The following is a 23735-nucleotide window of genomic DNA, read 5'->3' as shown; positions in this document are numbered from 1 at the left end:
AACCATGAATATCTTTCTTCTTAGTAAAAATAATTCTCTTAAAACTGACGTATAACTCAAACTCAGCTGCCTACATCCTTCTTACAGTTGAAGAGTGTGCATGTTGCCATCTAGTGTTATCCTTTCAACAGTGGTGTTCTATCCAAGGATTTGAACTGTCACCATTTTCAAAAACACAACTTCAGTGACAGTAACAAATGCATTTATATAATTACATTCTTATATAAAACTAAGTACACTTCACTGAATTAATCTTTGAGCCCTTCTAGTGCAACCAACTTAAATTACATATATTTAATGAAGGAAGGGAATTATTTCTGTACATTTTGCTGACAGACATATAAAAAGGGAGGTCAAAGTGAAAAGGTTTAATGACACATGAAGAGGATGTATGACAAAAAGACAATATATCCGAGATTTACTGGAACAGGTGATCATCACCCTAATATGGACCAGCATTCACAGAATATTCTAGTGCAACCTAAGAAGTCTCATTCATCAGACTACCCAAAGCTAAGTACACAGCCAGACCCATAACTTCTAACTCATGCCATAAGCCTCACTATTAACAGTAAAAAAAAAAAAGATCCAAACAAAGACACAGTCTTTGTAGAGAACACACATAAACCTCATGAAGAATGTCAGTTTCTGAGTTTAACAGAAGAGTGATCTTGAATTAACACTTGTAAGCATGGAATTTATATACTTTTTCCTATTTTTTACATGAGTTTAGACTTTTATGAAACAATGGCCACATTTCCCTCAAGTATTCCTGCAGATTAAGTTCACGGAGTTTGCAGGTGCTGCATGACTTGGGAGAAAACAGAGAGAACTTGCACATAATTTGTTGTTCCTGAATGCCACTTCCTGCAAAGAACTAACAAAATCATGCTTTTCTGCAGAACATAAGACAGACAACAGATGAAATTGGGAACCTTGTCATGGGAACTGTTTTCTAAGGAGAGCTGTAGATGGACATTTAATTTTCTAGTCTGTAGATGCAAAGGAATTGAACATGACATGCCAAGTCGTATTTGGTTGGTTTTTTTTTTTTTGTAGTATGTAAATTGCATAAAAGCCCAGATCACCACAGTAAGATTTGAATATATTCCATGAATTGATTTCCAGTGTACTGAAAATTTTTGAGACATCTCAGTAAATCTGTCAAATATAGTGAAATATATGCTTTAATATTAACTATAAGAAAATACCTTTACAGCACTATGCAAATTTCAGTTTAATCGTTCATCATATTTTAACTTTTCACTGTTGGCAGCATCACTTCTGAAATCCCTAAGCAGCTCAAAGACAAAGCTGATGAACTGTGATAGTCACCACAAAAATAATAATAAAATTAAAAAATAGTTCCTGCTTGAAAAGCTTATACTGAATGGAGATTTGGCAGAAAGTAAAGGGGAATTTAAACAGGCACAGAACCTTGTTCTGAACTACAATGATCTCAAGACCAAGTCAAGAGATTAATCAAGTATTACTAAACCTAGCTAATATATATATATTTTTGCTTCTTTTCGCTACCTTTGCATATAAATTATGATCTTAATACACACTATCATTAGGGCATAAGGAAGAATGACAAAAATATGCTCTAAAGCCATTTAAATCTCTCTCGATCCCTAAAGGAAACACACCTTTCTCTCTCTACTGATTTTAGACATTAACTTTCATGCCAGTCAGACCTAGAGTGCTGCTATTCCAATTACAGAAAATACCGTAGCTCAGTAATTGTGATTACTGGTGAGATTTCACCAGTGTAATGACATGAAGTCCTTATGCTACCCAGGAAGCTAATCAGCCACCTCCAACACATGCTTCCCATTTTTATACTTGTTAAATTCCCCCATCAGCAAACAGTAATAGGAGCTTACTGTACTCTGTGTACAGTTCACTCACACAAAAGAATGATACACAGTTTACAGATAATGAGTCAAGGTTCTTATATCAGGCATATGCTCCTCAAAAGGATTTGTCATGTCATTTGAAAATAACCGTGTGCATTCCAGTGAAGTCTATCTTCTATTTGGTGACATAGCAAATCCTTAATAAAATGGTAAAGTATACCTTGGATGGCAATCATTCCACTTAATATGCCCTCAGTTATTTTGTCTAATAGGAGCTAAACATATAAACATGTTCTGGCATTGTAGAAAGCTTTCATATCAGTACAGGTACACACCAAAGAATTTATTAAAAAAATACTTCCCAAACCTATACATAATTTTTTCACTTCCTTGGGCCTCAGAGAAGCATTTAGGATCTTCATTCCTTCTGGTTTTCAAATTCAGTTCTGTGGTAATAAGAACAGCAACTACTATCTGGAGCTGTTAGAGAGGGTCCAGAGGAGGGCCACAAAGATGATCTGAGGGCTGGAGCACCTCCCCTACGAAGACAGGCTGAGGGAAATGGGCTTGTTCAGCCTGGAGAAGAGAAGGCTGCAGGGCAACCTCATTGCAGCCTTCCAGTACCTAAAAGGGAGCCTACAAACACGAGGGGAGTCAACTTTTTACAAGGGTAGATGATAATAGCAGGACAAGGAGAAATGGTTTTAAGTTGAGGGAGGGAAGACACAGATTGGATGTCAGGGGGAAGTTCTTTACCAAGACAGTGGGTGAGGTGCTGGAACAGACTGCCCAGAGAGGTTGTGGATGCCCCATCCCTGAAGGCATTCAAGACCAGGATGGATGTGGCCCTGGACAGCATTGTCTAGTATTAGATATGGATTTTGGCAGCCATGAATGCAGCAGGGGGGGGTAGAGCTTGACAATCCTTGAGGTGCCTTCCAACCCAAGCCATTCTATGATTATCTGATATAATGAAGAGTGTTATTTTTCATAACACCACAGTCTGCTAGTGATGTTGAGTTACAACCACCCTGGTTTTTGTGTGTTTTGAGAATACCTACTAGTTCACAAGTCCATCCTGCCATTTTTTTATATTGACTTCTACCACAAGGACAACATTTGCCACTATCAGAATTTTGATAATATTTGCAATTTCTGCTATACTAAAAAAAATTTCAATTTACTTTAGAAAAAAGGGAGGGAACCTAAAATTTGAACTGTAAATGTTGGATTCAGAATAAAAGTTTTTAAAAACATGAGAAAAAATATTTAAACTTCCATTCTCATCTTTTTTTGTTGTTGTTTTTCCTCAGAAGATTTCAAATAATTTGGAAGGAAGAAAATCTGATTCAGAGTTACCTCTATTTATAACAGCAGCAAAACTCTGCTTAGTAACTCAGATTGCCAATCTCCTCAGCTACAAGTTTAGAAACATGAAATCCTATCTAGCCACTTAACACATACAAACTACCAACAAACTCTGCTCATGACTTTCAAGTTTCTGCAATGAGAAATGTAAGGAAATATCACAGAAAGAAAGGAACTCTGTGCCTAGCAAAAACATAATTGAAAGCAAAATATAATAACCTACCCCTCAAATACACTTAAGCTTTAGTTTACTATTATATTGTTAGATTAATATAATCCTGTTAACATAATTATCTGATCTCCTCCTATTTACTCACTCAAAAGCCAGGTCGTCAAATGTTTGTGTTCGTGGTGTAAGAAAGAAAGATGTTATAATTATGTGGGAACTTCAATTCCAAGAGCTATGTAGAAGGTGTGTTAATGGACATAGCTGGAATTTGCAGGTACAACAAGAGTTGCTCAGCATTATCCAGTACCAAGCCCAGGTCATGATCTTTGGGACTGGTAAAGCATTTGAGCTCAAACTAAAATTATAATGCATTGCTTTTAAGTAAAACAGGACGGATTAAAAAAAAATTCTATTGATGGAAATGGGTAAGACTAAGTTGAAGTTAAGCCACTAAACTATGTTACATATAAAACCTGACTTAAGATGGAAGAGGCTTTTGCTAAAAAAAAGTATATTTTCATTTCCAGTTTTGCACAATTTCTGAATACTTCAGCTAAGATACAAATACTAAAAAGAACCAAAAGATCCTGTGTCAAGCACAAGCACTGATAGATACCTGTGTGCAGTGCGCAATATACCCACCTACATCTTGAGATTTTGATTTTCGCTGAAAATTCTCTGAGACAGGCCTTTATTTATACCAACTTAGTTTCTAGAGCACATAGCTAACATTACTAAGAACTTTGCCACAGAATTTATGTAAAACAACTCACATTTTTATAACATTAACCCACGGTGATATTAAAATGTAACGTATGTTATTAGCACTCTATGAATGGCAAAAGTCAACTAGCTTGAGCATATGATTAAAAAAAGGTAAGGAAACTACAGGTATATGTGTAAAAACATCAGTTTCCTACTTCCTCCTAACTTCCTTTACTGATTTCAAATGTGAATTGACAGCTCTTACACAACATTTCTGTCTCTGTTCATCTGCTAAGACTAAGTGTATTCTTCCAGCTGAATGTGTAACAATTCATTGGTGGTTAAAAAAACCCTGCATAAAAGGTAAAGTGTATTTTCTTGTGAATACACATACTCTAGATAGTCACATTCAGTTATCAACTCAAACTCTCAAATGTTTGTGGGAAGAGGAGGTCGAAGAAATCTGATTATAATGAAAACTTCTCAATTTAAAAACTGAATTGACTATACCTAGAAAACACTTTCCAGTTTTAGCCCATCTTGTCTGCCTAATTTATAGTGACAACATTTATTGCTATGAAACTGAAAAAAGTGACTCATCAGCTGACTTTCAATGACCATGTATCTATTGCTGTGACGATCATGTCATTTAAAATTCTTCCTTTTGAATGTGCGTCACAGTGCATGAAGAAGTCTCATGAGGAACTTTCTGGCCAAGGGGATTTACTGGGCCTATTATTCTGCTCCCGATACTTATCCTCTGATTCCAGAGGAATAGCTGTCCCCAGTTCAAGAGTTTCTGATCTAATATGCAAAGCATTTACAATAGTCAGCAGGAAACCCAATATGCCTTTGCCTGCTCACTCTGAAGCTGGTGTAACTTTTCCATTAACTAAAACAAATGCTGCTGTATTTTTAGACCACGTAATTACCCTACATCAGCAGCCTGGGCCTTGTGAACGTACACTGGAGAAAGATTCAAGCCCTGTGTTTCTCTGCTTATAAAATTCTGAAACCCAAGCCCTCGGATGTGGTGATTAATGAAATGCCTCTTGATCATTTGATCTGATCCCACTTGCTGAGGTGAATTGTTTTAGTTTTCCACTGGCATAGATAAGATTTTTTGCTATAACGACTGAATGGTAAAGACTTCACACTTGAAAAGATATACCACTCTGTGTTAATGGATGACCACTGAGAATTGGAACATGTCTTAACCTTCTTCATTCCTGTCTCAGAGATAAAAGACTAAAGGAGATATTTTTGGTACATCCAAAAAAAGTTCTTTGCTTTAAATGTTGTACGAATGTCCCAGTAACAGGCTCAGCTCTGCTGTTCAAAAACCTCAACAGCTCTGCAATTACAAGCATTTGTCAAGAGACGACAGGCATTTGGCAATGACAAAATCTGTCATTTTTTCAGAAGTTGGAGTGTGCCAGTCAACAGCTGCATTAGGCTGTCATCATAATGCACCACAAAACAGCGGCAGATTCACAATGCTACCATTAACACTTTAATTCAATGTTTTGATAACAAGAAGCTCCATGAGGCATACAGTTGGCCTCTTCTGTCACAGAAGTCAGTGCTTGCTTCAGATTTGCCTGTGCCAAGAGATTCAAACTGATCACTATAAAACACAGCCAGGCAATGATTCATTTCTTAAAATATTTCACTTCTGTTCTTTGTTTTTTTCTAAAACAGTTTTGATTTCAGAGAATGATGAACTGATTTAAAAAAGCCCTATTACCAAGAACACCTTTAAAATACTTCTGCTATCCCAACAAACTAATTGCCATTACATTTAAAGTTGCAACAAAATAGAAAGCATTAGAACATAAAAATAATAGTTGTGATGATTTGAGAACTTTACATACCACATAAAGGCCAGTGGATCCAGCAATTAGTAGTTGATATCGAGGTTCATAAATAAAGTCATATAGATACAATAAAAATATCTGATGTATCAACCCAAACCGACAATAAAGCAAATGATAGTTTTATAGATGATCTGCTGTGTTTTTGCTTTACAGGACAATATAAATTCCTGTGTCTCACTCTTGATCTTTAACACCACCTTCACTTCAAGTACATGGTTCTCTAGAGTTTAAGAGTATGTTTTTCCTTACTAATCTAAAAACAGCAGAGTTTGATCATTATTGACTTCTAAATGTATGGCATTAGTCACTGGTTCTTACTGGAGCAACTTCTGCATCCAGCTACTACAAAGGGTCCTAAAAATGTTGCCTACAGTTCTGATCTTTACACTTCAGTGGAATGTGACTACAGTTATAGGAATAGGATTCTCTCCAGAAGGTAGAGACTAAAGTCTCACAGCAATCTCCATTGCATATTCAGGAGCTGTAGCAGTCCAATAAACTTTAGGGGAACAGACAACTAGATCCCCAAGAAGAGGCCCCTATGTCCACTGCACTTGAAATGCTAACAGTTAATATCTGAAAAGGCAGAGCTTTTGAGAGTGGGAACCTGAGTAAAGCTAAAGTTGCTTTTCAGGGGAAATGCAGGATTTGAGGAATGCAATCTTCAGGCAGTGTCTTTCACATTGGATGGCATGACCTCTAATATGGCTGCCACAAAGTTTGCAATGAGAACTCACTGTACTGAAAACTCTTTCGGTGACTATCAGAGGGAAAGAAGATAAAAACATCATGCACAGACCTTACCTTTTAGACAGGTATTCATTTCTTTCTATTCTCTGTATGAAATCATTCAACCGAATAAATTTTCTGTTCCTTAAGAATTTACTTGCAAACCACAAAGTAAATATGGCCCACTAATAAATATTACTATCCAAAACCATTGGCAAATACAGTGAAGTCATGAGGATAGTTAATGACTCATGACAAGAAAACAATCACATCCTCACTACAGAGCTCAAAGAAGATTTTGAGGAAGAATGTCACAAACAGATTTACAACAGCTTCCAGTTATGCTGGGGAAAAGGAATTTCATCACCTCTTAAAGCACCAATAGTTTTTGGCCTGTATTTCCGTAGGGAGCAGACTGCTGTTAGTAAAATATAAATTTAATTACCTACCTACAAGTTCTAGAAGTATTGACAGTCTGAACTCCTCTGAATGATGGTACTTCAAAAGCTCAACTGAAGACATTGAGATGTGGATGAAGTATCCTGGTTTCGCAAATGACTCAAAGGAACTATATCCTGAAAGCCACGTATTCTTGTGGATAATGAATGTTGATTTGTTGTGAAACTCTTCACTTTTTTCCCATTTAGAAAGAACAAGGGTATTACTGGAGGACAACTGAAGAAAATAATTAGGTCTCTCAGCTGCTTCAAACGAAACCAAGTTGGAATCTGAAAAACAGAGGACTCATTTATGTGCTTTAATAATCTAAACTCATTCAAATGTAACATCACTGCTATCAGTAGCATGAGCAATGTAAACAGCATTGGCCTTATCAATAAAAATAGTCAAAATTTAAGGAAATATTCTATATATTTATTACAGAACCCTAGATTGATTAATGTTTATTTTTCTGAATTCACTACAGATTACAAAATAATCTGTAATGTTTGCAAGCAGAAGTGCCTAGCTCAAGAGCTCAGCCTCGCATTAAAAATAAATTCAAAAATCTTGCATTCAGCTTGCAGCTTTGTGTCTGGATCTCTAAGCAGCCAGCTCTCTAGCCTTCCCCCCACCAGTGTTAACAGCAAAGTCTGTCTTCTGGCAAACATACCCGCATATGATACCTTACCCTTAAAACAGTACTGTTGATTTCAAGCAAGCCCCTGCACAATCAATTGCAGAGTGGCAGATTTTGAGCCTGTTACAGGCATCTATTACACACAGAATTACTTCATTCTATTTTGCTGTAAATTATGCTCTTCTGCTGAAGGCAGCCAAACTACTGTTAAATCAACTAACCTGCCAGGCCCAGATAGCATTTCTTGGAAAAATTTAAAAAAGAGGCACAGAAAACAAATTATCTCTACTAAACAGATACTTTATATTCTTGTATAACAATTCTGGAAGATTCTTTTCTGAGTATAAAAACTATGACTTAATTGAAAAACACAAGAGTATCTTTTTAAATAGATGTAAGTGATTGGAAAGTAATGAGACAGTCACTATAATTTATAGATTTATAGACACAAAACTTTCCACTGTGTGATTTGTCTTAAACAGATGAAATCCATTCATTTTGGGGGAGATGAACAAACAACCAAGAACACAGATAATATGAGTATGAAAAATATGAAAATTACTGCATTGATTTTACAAATTCCTCTATGCCCCCAAAAAATGAAATTCCATTCTCCTAATCAGGACTATAAGGAACAAAATCCAGTTGTTAAGTTCTATTTTGAGAGAGAGATCTTATATGAGTAGAACACTGAGTGACCTTCACTTTCCAAACCTAAAACAAATTCAGAGTACAAGTGTCTCAAAACTATGACTAATAAAAGCAGTCTGGCCCTGGATACTCTATTACATGAGCTCCCATGTCACTTCTACAGGCAACAGTTAATCAAATGCTTGCTTTTTCAACTGACCTACATTCATTTTTTCTGATTACACAAAAGACAGCCCCACTCAGACTGTCCAAATTCCTGATCTGTAATAAAATTTCACTGAGGCTTGAGAGGTCTGGGGGCAGTAAAATTGGGTATGCAGATTACTACAGCATTTAATCATTGTCACAGAGTGCTGAATATATTCTTATAAAGCATTTTATACCTGTCTGAAGGTGTGCAAGATTTATTTTGTCTGCTGAATAAACAAGATTCATTCACTGAGAAACCTAATTCAGGATGTGAAGTAGACAGATTCAGAACATACCTTTAGCTCAGGTAAGAGCCAATGGCCATCTCTGTATATAGCAGTAGAAAGTACATGATGGTGGCTAAGTGAGGTAGGAGTACTTTTCTTATATCACCCCTCCCAGATGTGCCAGAGGAAAAGTGGAGGGGGCAACACATCTGAGGCACTGGCTACAATACTGATTGTGATGTTTGTGAAAGTTGTAGTTAGGGAGAGACTGTTGTGTAACAAATAGAAGTATCTGTTCATAAAGATAAAATCATGTAATTAAAAGTAGTCAAATGGAAATTTTAGCAGACATTTAGGTGCGGAGTTAGATGAAGAGAAAAGATTTTTTTAACCAAGCTCTATACTTAGATGTAAGGCAAGTATTAAAGGATAGAACATGCTTTGGCTTAGCCCCTACATTACAACCACTTTACCGTGTGCTTTGGGTTTATAAAGTCCTGAAGTAAGCATAAAGCCCACTATGTGTTCAGGAGTGATATCATCTTCTCTCACTGGGAAAACAAAGCCATTCGCCAGTTTTGCTGCCATTACAAATTCTCCATTGATGTAGCTGAGAAGTTTGTATGGGCCCTTTCCCAGAGCTGTTGAGAAAAAGAAGTCAGAATTACCTTTCATGCCAAGTGCCACAAGTGCTTCAGTCCTAAATATTATGATATAGAGAGAAACTACAGCTGAAAACTCCAGGTGCCATTTGTTAATGACAAAAAAAAACCACTCTTCTAGAAAGTATTTGCTCTCAAAACTACCTATCTTCAATTCTAGAGACTCATCAACTTTTCCTTTCCCTTCTTCTTATCCACTTCAGTTTCTAAGTTAGCTGAGTCCTCAGTTATTCACTTCAGAAATAATGAGTGTTTTTACAGATTACCTGGACATAAATCATTTATTTGTATGTTTCTACCACTTCTTACTGCTGTTTAAAGCCAATTGTGTTAGTGTCTAAAATGTGAGGCATTTTGCAAGAAACAGCTTATTGTCATCAAGTATCTAATGACTCTTAGAACAGCAGAGATACAAACATAGTACTAGGAAGCATGACAAGAAGAAATCAACATTACTAGAACAGGAAAGGACAAATTTTACCTCTAAGTAAAAAAGCCAAAAATGTGAAATAATCTCACATATCTCAAAAAGCTGCACTACTTGAGTTAGACTGAAGTTCACAGTATTTTGAGATGGTTTTTATAAACTCCTCTGTTAAAAACCCATACCTGAGCATTTTACCTCACTGCTGTTTTACCCACAAACCATCACACAGCAAGCATCCATCTAAGCTAGAACTCTCCCAGAACCTCTGAACTGATAACTGCTGCTAAGACTACTGATCCTCAAATTTAGTTCAAACAGGTTAGAAATAGGAACTACAGACTGAAGCTTCCTCTTGTATTCTGACTCCTCCTGGTAGTAAAAGTTACTGAGACTTTAGAAATCCTAAGGAGGCTGCAAATGGTATGAACACATGGCCCATTAGGACACAAGCTTTACCTTCATTACAAGGAACTGAGAAGCATTTTTAAAATGACTTAAAGCATCTATTACTCCAGAAATATTATCATACATATAAATTTTAGGTACTTCTCCTATTCAAAACATGAGAAACTACAGCAATCAGAGAATGCCCCCTTACCAAAGTGAACCAGACTGAAGTGAACTACTTCACTCTGAATTCACGACGAAGTTACATACACAAAACCTCTCTCTGCTCTAAGACCATTTCTTAACCTTCCTGTTCCCAGAACTAAGCACTTTTTGGCAGTGCTAATGCATTTCAGGTAGAAAAGAAAATATTTAGCATAGAGATAGCATTTTCCCCCCCTCATTGGCCACTCTGGAGCATCCTATGGTGAATACTGATGAGCTGGATTAGCAAACAACAGGAAGAAGTGTATGATAACCATGTTTACTGCAAGCTTGTCACATGTACAACTCTCCGGTATATCAACAAATTTTTATCAACACGAATTCAGTAGGAAAACTAATACCACACTTTATATCTGTTACCATCCACCTTGTTTTCACTACTAGCACATAATACAACCACAGATGTTAGGGGCACTGTGCTTCCAATCTGTTGTAACAGCAAGGAGATCACTTAGTCTCAGTTTGCATTTATAAGACAAAACTATAAAAATTTAGAACTGCAATCATCTCATTTAACTGCACTTTATTTCAAGGCTTAAATAGTGATTTAGCTTAAATTCCACTATACTATTGCTATACTGTTAATTTTAATACTATTAATTTTAATCAATTCGAAATCTTTTCAGCCATCTGTGTACCAGAAAAGGGTGGGTTTTTTTTTTTTTTTTTTGGCCATTTAATTTGGACCTGACATGTTCCTTAAGTCTCAATTCCTCCCCAGGATCTTTATCAGGGTAAGTTGTTGCAATATGAAGCCTAACAGAGGACCAAAACATCACAGATGATCTAAATACAGATTTCTCCATGAGCTTGACAAAAAGGAATTATAGAATAAACAGCAAGAACCCTGTTTGCTCCTCGTATCAGGTTGGCTTGCATTGCTTAGATCTCTGCCATATGGAACAACACAGACATTCTCAATGTAACTTTGAAACAGTCTGCATAGAGATTCCAGAACTTCCACAGTAGTACAGCACAGATTAACAACTGACTTTTTACTCATGCTCTGTATACCAATTTTACACCTCTGAGAGATCATTTCTAATAAGCAACAGAACTAGTTGCTTAAGAATGTAAGGCTAGGTCAGACATACGTAAATCGATAAGTTATTCCGCACCGCAGAAAGCTGAGTTCTCTTCGTAACTAGCTCCCTCTGGAGGCTGCACAGGAGTTGACTGGTTTGACAGAACTAACAGTTGTCAATTCTGGACTGCAGTAAGCCTTTAAGCATATTGCCACTAGTACCATTGAATGGATTATATAAATCAACTTAATGGTTTAAGTATTTAATCATTACCCATAAATACAAAGCAACTAAGTAAAACAGACTTTTGGGAAAGACACATGATCAACATTAAAAGGATATGAACCTACAAGCTATTGGAAAAAAATGAACCTGTAAAACAGAATTTAGGTTATTTAAATAATTTATCATTTGCAACTGTTTTCATCAACACAGCATTTTCACACAAACTGCAATGAGTAATATAGAGATAATCTTTGGTATAAAGAAGCCAAAGATTTTACTGACATTTTATCAGGTCCTTTAAGACTTACCTTTGTTGAAATATTCACAGTCATAAGCTGAAAAATAGAAAGAAAGGAAAAAAAGTTGTGGGCATTCCGCATATTAACAGCTTTTCCACTATTATTTACCGGTTAAGGTCTAAGCCAACTGCTCGGTCAAGTTAGATCATGCATAACAACTTACTCTAACATTTACAGCCAAATTTTTATTTGACTACCTTAATAAAATTCTTGTTTAAATTATACCAATTTAAATATTATTTTCTAGCAAGAAATACTAAGCTCACATTCCCATAGTTGTCTTTTTGCGACCTCTAGTGTTTAAGACTAAGCTTTGCTGTCTTTCTATTCTCATTAATAACACATGCACATTTCTATAAAAACTGAGTATACCACTTGCTCTACAACAAATTTCCTGTTTAACTTCAGTCACAATGCATGCTCTCTGAGCAACTGCAAAATTAGAAAAATGATTGTTTTTTCCTCCTATTTTTTCTTTCTTGCCCTCTTCCATTACAGCCTTCAGGTAGTAACTCTTCCACCAAGCACGTGACCCAGGTGCCATAGAAAAAGGCTTATCTTCCATACATACTCCAGGGGCAGCACTAAGCCACATCTGTGTTATCGAGATCTGCTTAATAAGTACAGTTCTACTGAAGATGACAGTTACACGATCTGTTAACTGCCTAACTTCAGTCTGAGGGATGCCCTGCATACCATATCCATAAATATTGATTTTCCATGACTTTGTCATACATGGGACAAGGAAGAAAAATTAAGTGTCCACCAGCAATACAAAAGAAGCACACCATCTAGCTAGACAAAAAAAATGAACATGGAGATCGGTAAGAGGAACTTGCTTGTTTTCTTATTCCCCAAGCAGCTCATTCTCACATCAGTTCTAATAGTGTGGCTTCGCAATCCACATCCCCAGGCAACACAGTGTGTTTGATTTCTCAGGTCTAGATCTCAGAAATACAACAGTAAGCAGTGGCTGTGCTAGTTAAGTAAACTTACGACACACTCTAGGAGTCCTCCAGTCTACAGAAACTCCGTGCTGGCAGCACTGATGGGCATATGCTGATACACTTGTACAGAAACATTCACAGTCACCTCCCTGGTTACAACCACATGTATCTGCCAAGCAGTTTGAGTAAAACCAAGTGACATCAATCTAGAGATATATAAGAAAATATTCATGTAGACAGGCAACAATCATCTCAACACAAAGATGTGATTCCTTCAAAATTTTAACATAAGACTTTTAAGCATTAAAGGCTTTAAATGTCTGCATTAAATACAAGAGAAATAGATTATTAGAACACAAAATTTACACTCAGATGCTTGTGAGATGCTTTTGCATGGTTTTGTAATATTTAAACCATAAGCTTCTTAGAATCTTAAGTAAGAGACTCAACTGACCACAAGAAAATATATCTCAAAAGCATTAATAAGTTATATATACATAAAGCATAGGAAATAATAAAGTAGATGGAAAACTCTCCATGAGTGGTTCATTCTCTTCATATAATTAGAAAACTTAATGGGACAATTAGTCACTACTTTCCCCCTCAGATTACTTTGGCATATTGTCTTAAGGAACAAAATTTCAAAGAAAATTGTCAATGTTGATTTGCTGATTGAATTGTAATACATTCTACGTGGACTTACACTGTAATACCTATACACTTATGAGTAATTCAGCTGATATCTTACACAGTTGACTAATCCAATGTTACATTAGCACAACATCAGCTTCCATTTTTCCTCCAAAATAATATAACGCAGAATAACCCTGCAAGATTCCTGATTGCCTTTCCTACAGAATTTCCCTCCTCCTTAGAAACCACTCTAAGTTTTTATTGCATGCACTTAAGTCTCAACCTCTGAATATCCTGGAATATATTATTTTCCATATAACACCTAGCTCTGTAAAATCAGTTCTCTTTATTCTTGAACTAAACCCAAACCTGTTGACTGTCAGAACAAGTTGCATGGCTTATTTATTTTCATTAAGCAGTTGCTTACGTGAGAAGATGCATGCAATTTCCGGGAATGAGGCTCTCCACATCTGATACTGCCTAGAAGAAGCTATGAATTTACTTAAACATGCCTATAAAACATATATGCTATACTACATTTGAGTAATATAAAGCAAGTCATTACAGTTATTCAAATTATGCTCTGAATGAAAAAATAAGTAACAGACTGCATATAATTTTTCCATTAATTGTAAAGGGGAATAACCACATAGTTGAATGCAAAGTGATACCAAAGTGGTATTATGTGGCACTAACAAACAGATTTCTGTGTAAGTCAGCTAACTGTAGGTAGTCCTTGTGACAGATCTAATTAAATATTCCCATTTTAGGGTTAAATAGGGATGGCTCAGACTTTCTTCATGTTCTTTATTGCTATAGTAATCAAAAAGATTCTGATGTGGAAAATTAGGGGAAGATGTAAAGTGATTTGAGCTGAAGAGCAGTTTATCTCCAGTAAGACAATGACTTTCACATCTTTCTACACGTGACTACAACTCACCACTGGATGGCAAGCTTCAAATGCTTCACTAAACAGTATTCCACATTCCTTCTTTGCAAATGGCTCTCTCAGTGGATTCAAACTGCATGGATTCTGAATGTCAGACCTGTCAACACACTTAACGAGAAAGTAAAATCAAGGGAAGAAACAGTCCTAATCTGTTGTCCTTACTCACTTGAACTGCTCATTCACATAGGTGACAAAGATCACTTGGATAACTAGCATTAGAAAGTCTAGAAATCAGGTCTTTTTACTCTAACTGCCAAGAATGAAAGTCTCTGTGAATACCACTGGACATAAGAAAAAAGTTGAGTATTTAACTTTACAACATGTGAAACTAAGTTAAATAACATATATACATTGAATAACTATGGAAATGTTTATGCTGCTGTTCAAAAAACCTCTTAAAAAAAACCAGCTGTAGATGAAGAATACTACACTACATTCTTTTTACACAATACCAAAGTGTAGAGAAAAGTGATTACTTCATTCTGTTTAATGGATTATGATATCTTTAAGAACCATAGGCTGTGAATTTTGTACTGCTGCTTGACTGAGATTTCCAGCAACTTCTGATTTCATTCTAGATAAACTGTATGATGCAAATGTTCAAAATCCATAGGCAAATACATTTGTTTTCCTATGTACCTCTACAGCTGTCCAGCTGTTTCCAAATTCTTGTGAGTTTGTTAATTCAAAATTATCTGGAGTCCTCAATTCATTTATTGTTTTCAAATCAAAATTTCCACACAATCCAGTCAATTCACCCTGGAAAACAAAAACAAAAGCAATCATTTTCCTACATAATATAAAACACTACCAGTCACAACTGTTTTCAAAACATGCTTTTTCTGTTTTTGTCTTCAGTTGCTCTGTCAAAATGTGTCAGGACTCAACACATTTTCACCACTTTCTGAGCCTAAGAAGTTCAGCTATTTGTAATGATAAAACTGTGGGAAATTTTGTCAGTAACATCAGTATTATTTCTTTTAGACTAACTATCACTGAGCCTCTGAGAACAGGGCTGATGTTTTGTTCAGAAGTGACCTGTTTGCTAGCAACGTGCAGCAAAATAACCTCTGCTTCAGTCACATAGGAAATGAATACTGAAGAAGAATGTTACCCCCAATGTATTTGTTTCTGCTGGTACAGAAGTTAGACAATAAAAAGTGAATAAAGACTGCAAATAAGAATGGTTAGTTTAATTGACAAGGCAGCTGAATACTTCTGAGTCTGCCACCAAGTTCCTATAGGATTCATGACACGTTGTCTATTCTACGAAACAATTATAGCATAAACTTAAGACTAACACAAACTCTGCAAAGAAATGGCATTAAGAGTGGTGACTTTCCCTTACCTGCCACTGATGACCCATCTGTACATGAACTGTTGTTCTCTGATCCCAAAGAATAGTGATGTGTTCATCAGGAAAGTGAACAACAGTGAAAAACCCAGCTTTCCATAACTGTATTTTCTGTAGTTTGTCCATGTAACTAGATGAGCTCTGTTCAAAATAAAAAAAAAGGCAGCTTAAAATGTAACATCTTCACAAAATAGTCATTTGAGAGGAACTGAAACATACAGTGAAACAAATGACACAGATAGTTACAAGTCCCAGAACTGCAGGAATAAATGCCTAAATTGAAGTGCTCTGGATTTTGACCATAAGCAGTGTTGAATTACATTAAAAAGTTCGTTTTATATCAAATACACAGGATGGGTAATGACAACTGAAGTCAAGATCAAAACATTAATGGGTCATCAGGAAGGTTCAAAATTCAGAGGGTCCCTGGCTATGATTTTTACTTAAATACGCAGCATTACATTCAGAAGGTCTTAACCACTTAACCACACGCTTTTTTAAATACAGATAGGATTAAGTGTGCATGGAGCATACTAGAAATAACTATCTAAGTATGTTCAGAGACTTTGATCTTCTTTACACAAAGCTTTTCTCATCTACATCATTCTGATACCAAATTATTTGTACCACAGAATAAGATGCCTGGTTTAACTACATACAGCTTCACACAAAGCTTCATTAAGCTTCATGCAAAATCAATTTTTGTGTAGTCTGTTTGTAAACTATGAATAGTACTACTTATACTAAAATTACTAAAAATACTAAATATTTACAGCAATAAAGTTTGCAGTTTGGCTGTAGTAAAAATGAAATTTAGGCTAAGGAGCATATACCAGAGACTATAATTATTTGCAAATGTGCAAGAACATTCCTCCTATACAACTACACTCCAAAGCACGCTAAAACCTTAGTTCCAGTGGAATTAATATCAAGACTCCCACTGGCTTCAAAATATTTAATTTTTTTCATAGACACATCAAGGCTAAAACAAAAGAATTATAATTGTCAGATCTAACATTTCCATGAAATTCAGCCAAGATTTTGCTTAAGGTTTCCATTCAACAATATGGATGTAATCAGCATTCAACGAGAAGATATTTACATCTTGACTACTTAAGTGATACAGTCATTTTTTTATCTAACAAGACAGAAAAAAATATTCAGAGATGTATACTTGCTGCCTTTTTGGCATGTTCAAGACTGACACTTACCGGATTCCCAGTTTCATCATCAAATATTAGAGAAGATTTTCCAACATTAATGAAAATGTCTTTTCTGCAAATGATTCCAGTATTAAAGCAGTTAATATTCTGTATAACTACTGAGAAACTTGCTGAAGAAGTACTCTGCAGAGAAAAAATAGGCACTTTTAAGCATACTAATATAACTACGTATATTGTTACACAGATAAATTAGCAGACACTTCAGCATGTTATTTATGTGAAGTATAACTCAATATGTAAGATACACCAAAGCTTAAAAAAATGCGTTGGATGCGGTATATGGCACAGATAAAAAACAAGTAGAAGGGAAGATTTTAAACGCCGTTTTACAGAGGCTTCATAAAATGTCTCACCTTAACTAGATAAGCCTTACAAGTTCCAACAAAGTCATATGTAAGTCCATCGAATGTCCTGTAATGCCGATCCCCATATGCAGTACACATGGATGGGCACGGATGGAAGGTGCATTGAAAAGATCCATGCTGGCAAATGCTGAAAAACGTATGACCAACAGTGGTAATATCAACTGTAACCACGGACAATTACAGCTATTGCACTGAGAAGCAAAACTACCGAGGACAGAAGCATTTTGAAATTTCATCTAAAAGCAACTTAGACAAAATGATTTCCCAGAAATGTTGTTTTTACATATTTAACTCACATAGCCTGTGTTCCTTCCTGTTAGAAGGTTTCAGAATATACAAACACTATAGGCAAAGAAAGGGCATTCCTTTTGTTGAAGAAAAATGCCACCCAACATAACAATTTATTCCTTACTCACACACATCAATGATGTGTTTCAAGGATAAAGCTATCCCTACCAGTACCTTTGTTTATACGCTAGCTGATTCTTAGAATCAATAGGCAATGTGCCCTATTACCACAGTCCTTATTCACTTCCTGACTGAACAGAAGTTTTGCATAAATTTTATACACGTATAACGGGATGCTACACGTATAACGGGATGCTACACGTATAACGGGATGCTACACGTATAACGGGATGCTACACGTATAACGGGATGCTACACGTATAACGGGATGCTACACGTATAACGGGATGCTACACGTATAACGGGATGCTACACGTATAACGGGATGCTACACGTATAACGGGATGCTACACGTATAACGGGATGCTACACGTATAACGGGATGCTACACGTATAACGGGATGCTACACGTATAACGGGATGCTACACGTATAACGGGATGCTACACGTATAACGGGATGCTACACGTATAACGGGATGCTACACGTATAACGGGATGCTACACGTATAACGGGATGCTACACGTATAACGAATGTATAAACTGTATACATGTATAAAGAAATATATAAGATTTGCATAAATTTTATATATACATGTATAAATGTATACATGTATATTATATACATTTATGTGGTCCTACTCCATTAGACTCCTTTGAAGAACTGTGTTTTGGGTTATCTTTTTTTTTTTCCTTATACATAGGTATTATCATCCCTTAAGTCTAACCTAAGAGTAGCTCAGGTTCTGTCGACAATCACGTTAAGAATCACAGTGCCTCCCTGTGCATCATCATACTCTTGGTATCTGAATATAGTTTTTGGAAATAAGCACTTATTAAAAATGGATAAAATTATGACAAGTTCCCACAAGTAATTTTTTAAAACGTTACATTTTTAAGTTTTTAAGTCACATGCACATCTTTAAAATGTTCCTCAACAAAGGTAGTAAGTTGGTGTCCTGGTAGCTTTATTACAGATACAACTAGATACATGTTATAGATCCAGGCTAAAGTAAATATATTACATGTTATAGTTTCAAAACACACCAAAATTTATTCACAAAAAATATTAAGCAATTAACATCCTGATTAAATGAACATTCTATATTTTACAACAAAGCTTGAGCCTGACTTTTGGAAATTTTAGGTAAATCACTAATGTCTAGCATTTCATATGCTAAAGCATGAAATAATATTAAGTTCCACAGCAGTACAACTGTTCATTTTCTAATCAGATTGCTATCAAGTATCATAGCCCTGTAACACTGCTGTTTATAAAAGAACAGCAACTAGAAGAAAATGAAGTGAGTTCTGTGTTATCTTCTGCTCCCTTACCAAGTAACTTGTACCAACCTGGCATAATTTTCCAGATTTTCCAAAACTCCACTTAGAAACATCCATTATTTGGACCCTACTTGTGTTTTTTATAACTACATATGTACATAAACTAAGAAATTGTCTAAAGGAAGTTTAAAGTAATGTATGTGAAAAGTTTTGGCTGTAACCCAGATTCTGATAGTCATTCTGAGGAAGTGCCTAAGGCAGGAACCTCCCAAAGCTAATGGAGAGAGAAAGAAAAAAAAAGACGAAAACATATTCGGGCTGAAAAAATAACTGATGCTTCTCACGTTCTCTGAGAGACATTAGGATTCAGATATACTCTTGTGCAGAAACACTTCTTAACATGCAAAGAACGGGGAGCTCCCTTTCAGGAGCCCGAACAGTCACAGTCAGAGGGAAGGGCTTCAGAGGTACATTATGTCTTGGATGTCCTGCATCCTTGATCCTTGGTATGCATTTCTTGCATATCAAGTAAACTAATATTTCATTAGCAGAATCCAGGGAGTCCTAGCTGAAAAAGCAGAGCTACAGGCTGCTTTCACAGACTAACTTTTTAAAAAATGTTTCAAAGAAGTACTTTAAGAACACAGAAAGCCCAATTCAGCATCCGCCAGCAAATAAACAGCATTTTCTCTATAGTCTTAATGTACAAAAGCAAACCTGCACAGCTAACTGCACCACCCATATTATGTTGCACAACACAGCACCAAAATGCTGCTCTGATAAGTTCAGTTGCTACCACAACCTTTTGTGTTTAATCTAGCCAGCATATTATTCAGGCAGTTGCACTGGAAACAAAACTATTCCATCTCAGAACTTGGGAAATGTCCAATAGCAGTTCAGCCAGACACCAGAACTGGGTTCCAGTGTCCTGAGAGCTCCAACAATATCTCCACCAATTTAAGAAATTTGTCATTTTACTGTTCCATAAAGAAATCAGATTAGTCATCATGCTAATACTAAACCAGATATGAGTGATGATAACGGTATTTAATACCAGCGCACACTATTTCTGTGCAATAAATTACATGAATGTCATAACTACTAGGAGTGTTAAATGGGCTCGCTGAGTATTCTCGTGGTTTTCAGGAACAAAAACACACCTTTCCCTTGCCATATGAAATACATCTAAGCATACACATACTGCATTCTCTAAGACTTTCTCCACCTTTTATCAAAGGTGTCACCTCGGAGGGAAGCAGAGCTGGCTGGAGACTTCTCATCGGTGAACAACCGATTGCCAAAAAGACATTATCACTTCTCATTTCTTTGCTTCTTGGATGTGGAATAGTTGAAAAACCATGACAACCTTAAGCAATCAATGGTCCTGGCCTCAGAAAAATAACGTGTCTAAAAATCCAGAGAATTTCCGCCTGCACTGTTGCTGCCTTTGGCAAAGTCTGACAGACTAGATAAGATACAGTAGTTCTTTCTGATGTAAGCAATAGCACACCAGGTCCAACTTGAAGATGGCTTTTGAAATAATAGGGTGAATAACCCGGGTCGCTTTACCTGCCTGCCCAGTGGAGATGGCTTGTAAGACGCTTCACCAGTCGACCAAAGGGCTACAAGTATCTTCTAGAGCAGATACTGAGGACCTGACGAGAGGCAGAGGTAGGCAGTCAGCACAAGGCTGGAGGGGGCATTGATATCCAGACAAGGCAATGTCTAGTGCTGACTGGACAAGCCTTCACTGTACAAGGCTATACTGAACTGCACAGGCCAGAAGTAGTAGTTTACCAGGTGACATCTGCTAAATGCTCCTGGTGAGCTTAGGAGAAGGGGACAAAAGGGCAGAATTGCTCTGCTGAGAGGCTGGAGGCTACAGCACTACCACAGTATCTTGGTACTTGACAATATAGCTGATTTTTCTGAGGCTCTGATAAGACTCTTAGTGCCAGCTTGCAAAATTCAACAGTAGACAAAAAAAAAATCAAAGCAGGTGAGTCCATCAGTCAGGTATGTTTTCACATCCTAGCTCTAGTGAACCTTATTGAAATGGTAGTGTATCATGTTCTACTGAGGGCACTGAAGGAAACTCCACAGAGTAACCTAGCTACAGGGCAGGCACCATGCACTAGTGCAACACCGGACAGTGAACAACTAGGTTTCTGCTGGTCACTCAGTGATCCTATGAACCATCACCTATTTACACCAATTCCTTTAAAAGCCAATTGATTCATCAATTATCTCACCCACAAATAAAACAGATAATTTAACCATAACTATGCTCAGCACAATACTCTATTTAATCTATCATCACAAATATGATCAAAGGACTGGAGCTCCTCTACAGCAAAGAAAGGTTGAGGGAGCTGGGCTTGTCCAGCCTCGAGAAGAGAAGGCTATGTGGAGACCTAATTATGGCCTTCCAATGTTCAAAGGGAGCTTGTAAACAGGAGAGAGACCAACTTTTCACAAGAACAGACAGTGATACGAGAAAAAGGAATGTTTTTTAACTAAAAGAGAGGAGATATAAGATTAGGTATTAGCAGAAAATTCTTTACTCAAGAAGGTGGTGAGACACTGGAACAGGCTGACACAAGAAGCAGTGAATGTCCCAAACCCAGAGGTACTCAAGGCCAGGTTGAACGAGGCCCTGGGCAGTCTGATCTAGTGGCTGGCAACCTGGCCAATGGCAGGGGTATTGGAACTAGATTATATTTGAGGTCCCTTTCAACCCAAGCCATTCTACGATTCTAAGATCATAGAAGGCCACGGGGTTATGTTTTGAGCCCTCAGAGTGTTCAGATTCCATCAAAAATATTAAAATGAAGTAAAAAAAAACTTTGATTTAACAAATATCATGCAGGTGTACTATTTGAAGGACATTTTCCTGTCCTAGAAACACTCTCCAAAGAACATTTAGAGAATCTTGATATGCTAATAATCAAAACCACGATTTTTCTAAATCAAGCTTTTGTCCAAATCCAGTTATTTTTATTCCCAAACAACATATTTCTGTTTTGTTATGTAAATTTTTTGAGAAACAACCAACTCTAAGAAAAACATGCAACTCCAATAGTTCTTCGCATGAGAGCACGTACAAAATTATGGTGGGTGAATAATAAGAATCTAGTGTGACTTAGGAATTAGAAAGATGAAGGTAAAAAACAGAGGAGTGGTCAAGACATAGCTAAAAACTAAAATGAAATAAATAAACAGATCTGTGCTTACCACGTATGACAGGATGAAATCACTTTGTCACCTGGGAAGTACTCCTTTCCTTTCCACAAACATGGACATTCATCTGTTTCCAAGCATACATCCCCATGCTTAACAAGACTATTAAAAAATATATATACATTCAATAGAAGTACATCCAAACCAGATACCTATACACAAAAATATTTTCCAAAAATGAAAATCATTTACATTACTATTGAAAAATATTTTAAGTCTTAATGAGTAGGTAAAGTTCTATTAATACTTGTATATGTGTCATTTGGCAATTTACTTTCACAGCAGCTATATGTTGTACCTTCAGTAAGTAAATACTAGCACACGAGGCATTAGCTCTTCAATCAGTAACCATCTGAAAACACTCATTAATGTACACACCCCAAGGTCATGAAAACTAAAGTCCTCCTACAGATTTCTCCAAATTTTTTTTAGTCACTTATAAGTTCAATATGTTGAAATACCAGTATTTTATAAAAGAGAGATTTCAGATTCATTTCAGATTCTACCAGTAAGTCTCATGAAATACACCAGAAATATTGAATGTTTTCATTTAAAAAGTTTTTTCCTAGCTGTATTTCTTTGAAAGCTTCATTCATTTATCTAAACTATTTTAATGCTATTTGATAATCAAGTAGGTTTCAAGATAGAACTGTTACAACTGGAAAGATTAACATGGTGGAAGGGACCAGCAAAGGGACCAGCACATATAGGATGGTATTTCACAGGAAAAGTAAAGGTGCTCACCCATCTCCCAAGATCCAGGCTCACAGAAAAAACTCCACAAGGGAGGGATCTCCAACCCGAAATTCATCCACAATGGATGTCAGCCTTTATATGGGGTCTAAGAGAGGTGCAGCCAGGCTCTACCCCTCCCAGTTCTACAGGTGAATTGCTTTCACACCTGTGCTCCCAGGGCATACTGGGTCTTTTCGCCACATGTTCAATCAGTGGTTCAGGCCATGTCTCAGCAGTTACCACACACACAAGACCTACTGGTGTAATAACCAATGGAACACCTTTGATGACAAATCTATCAAATGACATGCAACTTCCGTAAATCTGAACTCTCAATAAGCTACAGCTGCAATTTCAGCTGCTGCAAGTCCAGCTGTTGTCTGCACACAGGATACCATTTGTCTTAACATAAAAAGCTGAAGTAACATGCTATGTGCCATGTTAGTTACATAGTAAAAAGATTTCATAGAACTCACAAAAGCTAAAACTATTCTTG

General features: G+C 36.5%; 1 protein-coding gene across 1 annotated transcript in view; it reads right to left on the bottom strand.

Moving 5' to 3' along the window:
- OTOG (otogelin) overlaps positions 1–23735 on the bottom strand; it is a 92765-nt gene that overhangs the window by 34988 nt on the left and 34042 nt on the right. Inside the window, exons 24-33 of the mRNA XM_025151290.3 lie at positions 22499–22606; positions 17562–17700; positions 17197–17331; positions 15980–16126; positions 15271–15390; positions 14623–14739; positions 13099–13255; positions 12112–12138; positions 9326–9493; positions 7157–7435 (exon numbers count right to left, since the gene is read on the bottom strand). Of these exons, the coding sequence (XP_025007058.2) occupies positions 7157–7435; positions 9326–9493; positions 12112–12138; positions 13099–13255; positions 14623–14739; positions 15271–15390; positions 15980–16126; positions 17197–17331; positions 17562–17700; positions 22499–22606 (1397 nt within the window). The remainder of the gene's footprint in view (positions 1–7156; positions 7436–9325; positions 9494–12111; positions 12139–13098; positions 13256–14622; positions 14740–15270; positions 15391–15979; positions 16127–17196; positions 17332–17561; positions 17701–22498; positions 22607–23735) is intronic.

The sequence above is a fragment of the Gallus gallus genome, chromosome 5 (assembly GCF_016699485.2).
Source record: "Gallus gallus isolate bGalGal1 chromosome 5, bGalGal1.mat.broiler.GRCg7b, whole genome shotgun sequence".
Classification (NCBI taxonomy): domain Eukaryota; kingdom Metazoa; phylum Chordata; class Aves; order Galliformes; family Phasianidae; genus Gallus; species Gallus gallus.
The sequence above is the reverse complement of the archived record's forward strand: the minus strand, read 5'-3'. Positions and strand labels throughout refer to the sequence as shown.